Source organism: Sinocyclocheilus rhinocerous, unplaced genomic scaffold (assembly GCF_001515625.1).
Source record: "Sinocyclocheilus rhinocerous isolate Xijiao unplaced genomic scaffold, SAMN03320098_v1.1 scaffold3257, whole genome shotgun sequence".
Classification (NCBI taxonomy): Eukaryota; Metazoa; Chordata; class Actinopteri; order Cypriniformes; family Cyprinidae; genus Sinocyclocheilus; species Sinocyclocheilus rhinocerous.
The window spans coordinates 1,292-2,389 of record NW_015638959.1 but is presented as its reverse complement, the minus strand read 5'-3'; the positions used below and the strand labels follow the sequence as shown (position 1 = coordinate 2,389).

The 1,098-nt window shown below is 36.6% G+C and overlaps 1 protein-coding gene across 1 annotated transcript; it reads left to right on the top strand.

Annotated features, from left to right (window-relative positions):
• Positions 1-83: 83 nt before the first annotated feature.
• Positions 84-871, top strand: LOC107750394 (WD repeat-containing protein 11-like; the record flags this gene model as incomplete). Its single annotated transcript, XM_016565754.1, has 2 exons — positions 84-257; positions 672-871. Coding segments are annotated over 2 exons (371 nt in total), but the record flags the coding sequence as incomplete, so codon positions are not given.
• Positions 872-1,098: the final 227 nt, after the last annotated feature.

Here is a 1,098-nt window from a genome sequence, read left to right as displayed (position 1 = left end):
GACATAACTGTGTATTTTTCATTTATATTGATGTATTTCTTTCATTGATATTGATACTTGTGTATGTTGATACCTTGCATCAGATATGGACTGGCTGTGGACTCAGGATGCTTCTCGTGATCTTCTTCTGGCTGTCCACCCTCCCAACTATATTGTTCTGTGGAATGGAGACACTGGCACCAAGCTGTGGAAGAAGAGCTATGCTGAGAACATCCTGTCTTTCTCCTTTGACCCCTTTGAGCCCTCCAATCTGGCATGTATGTATTCTATCATATTATATTCATAATAGTACTTAGGGATGCACATATACGGTTGCTGGAAGTGATATTTAAATTGCGAACAAATCTTTTGAATTTGGTCTTTCTCTTTGATTTGTTTAAAGTGATTCACACAGCTGGGACACTTTGCTTAATTCAATAAATCTAACAAAAATTATTATGTTAAACATTATGTGATGTTCCACTTAGTCTAACTGTACTGTACTGAACCTTTCAGCATTGCTGATGTAATGGTTGCAGTATCTTTGTTTAGTACAAAATGGTATTGTGCATCACTAATAAAAGTTATTAGTATGGTGCATAATATATGGTGTAATGTAGTTTAATGAAGTAAATACCAATTTACTAAACTGTTTCTCTAATTTTTGCTATTTGTTCTTTTCTATGTCATAGTGCTAACCAGCGAGGGTATAGTGTTCATCACAGATTTCTCACACTCTAAACCGCCGGGAAGTGGAGGTAAGAAGGTTTATATCGCCAGTCCTCATTCCAGCCCTGCCCATAGCAAACCTGCTGCGGCTCAACCTACCGGTGCCAAAAAGGCCCTCAATAAGGTCAAAGTGCTCATCACCAATGAGAAACCCACGTAAGTTTAGCACAACCCAGAAGCACTACAGGATGTTTGACATTACATTATCATTGTTGTTGGTTATTTTTGTGTGTGAAAAACCTGGAAAAACTGAATAATCCATGTAAAAATAATAGAAAATGTAAAATGTCCTGGAAAATCCTGTTCTCCTAGGGAAAAAAAACAATGTTTTGTTTTTCTTTAACCAAGAAGTAAATGTTTACCTCATTAAATAGCGGAAAGTGCAATGTT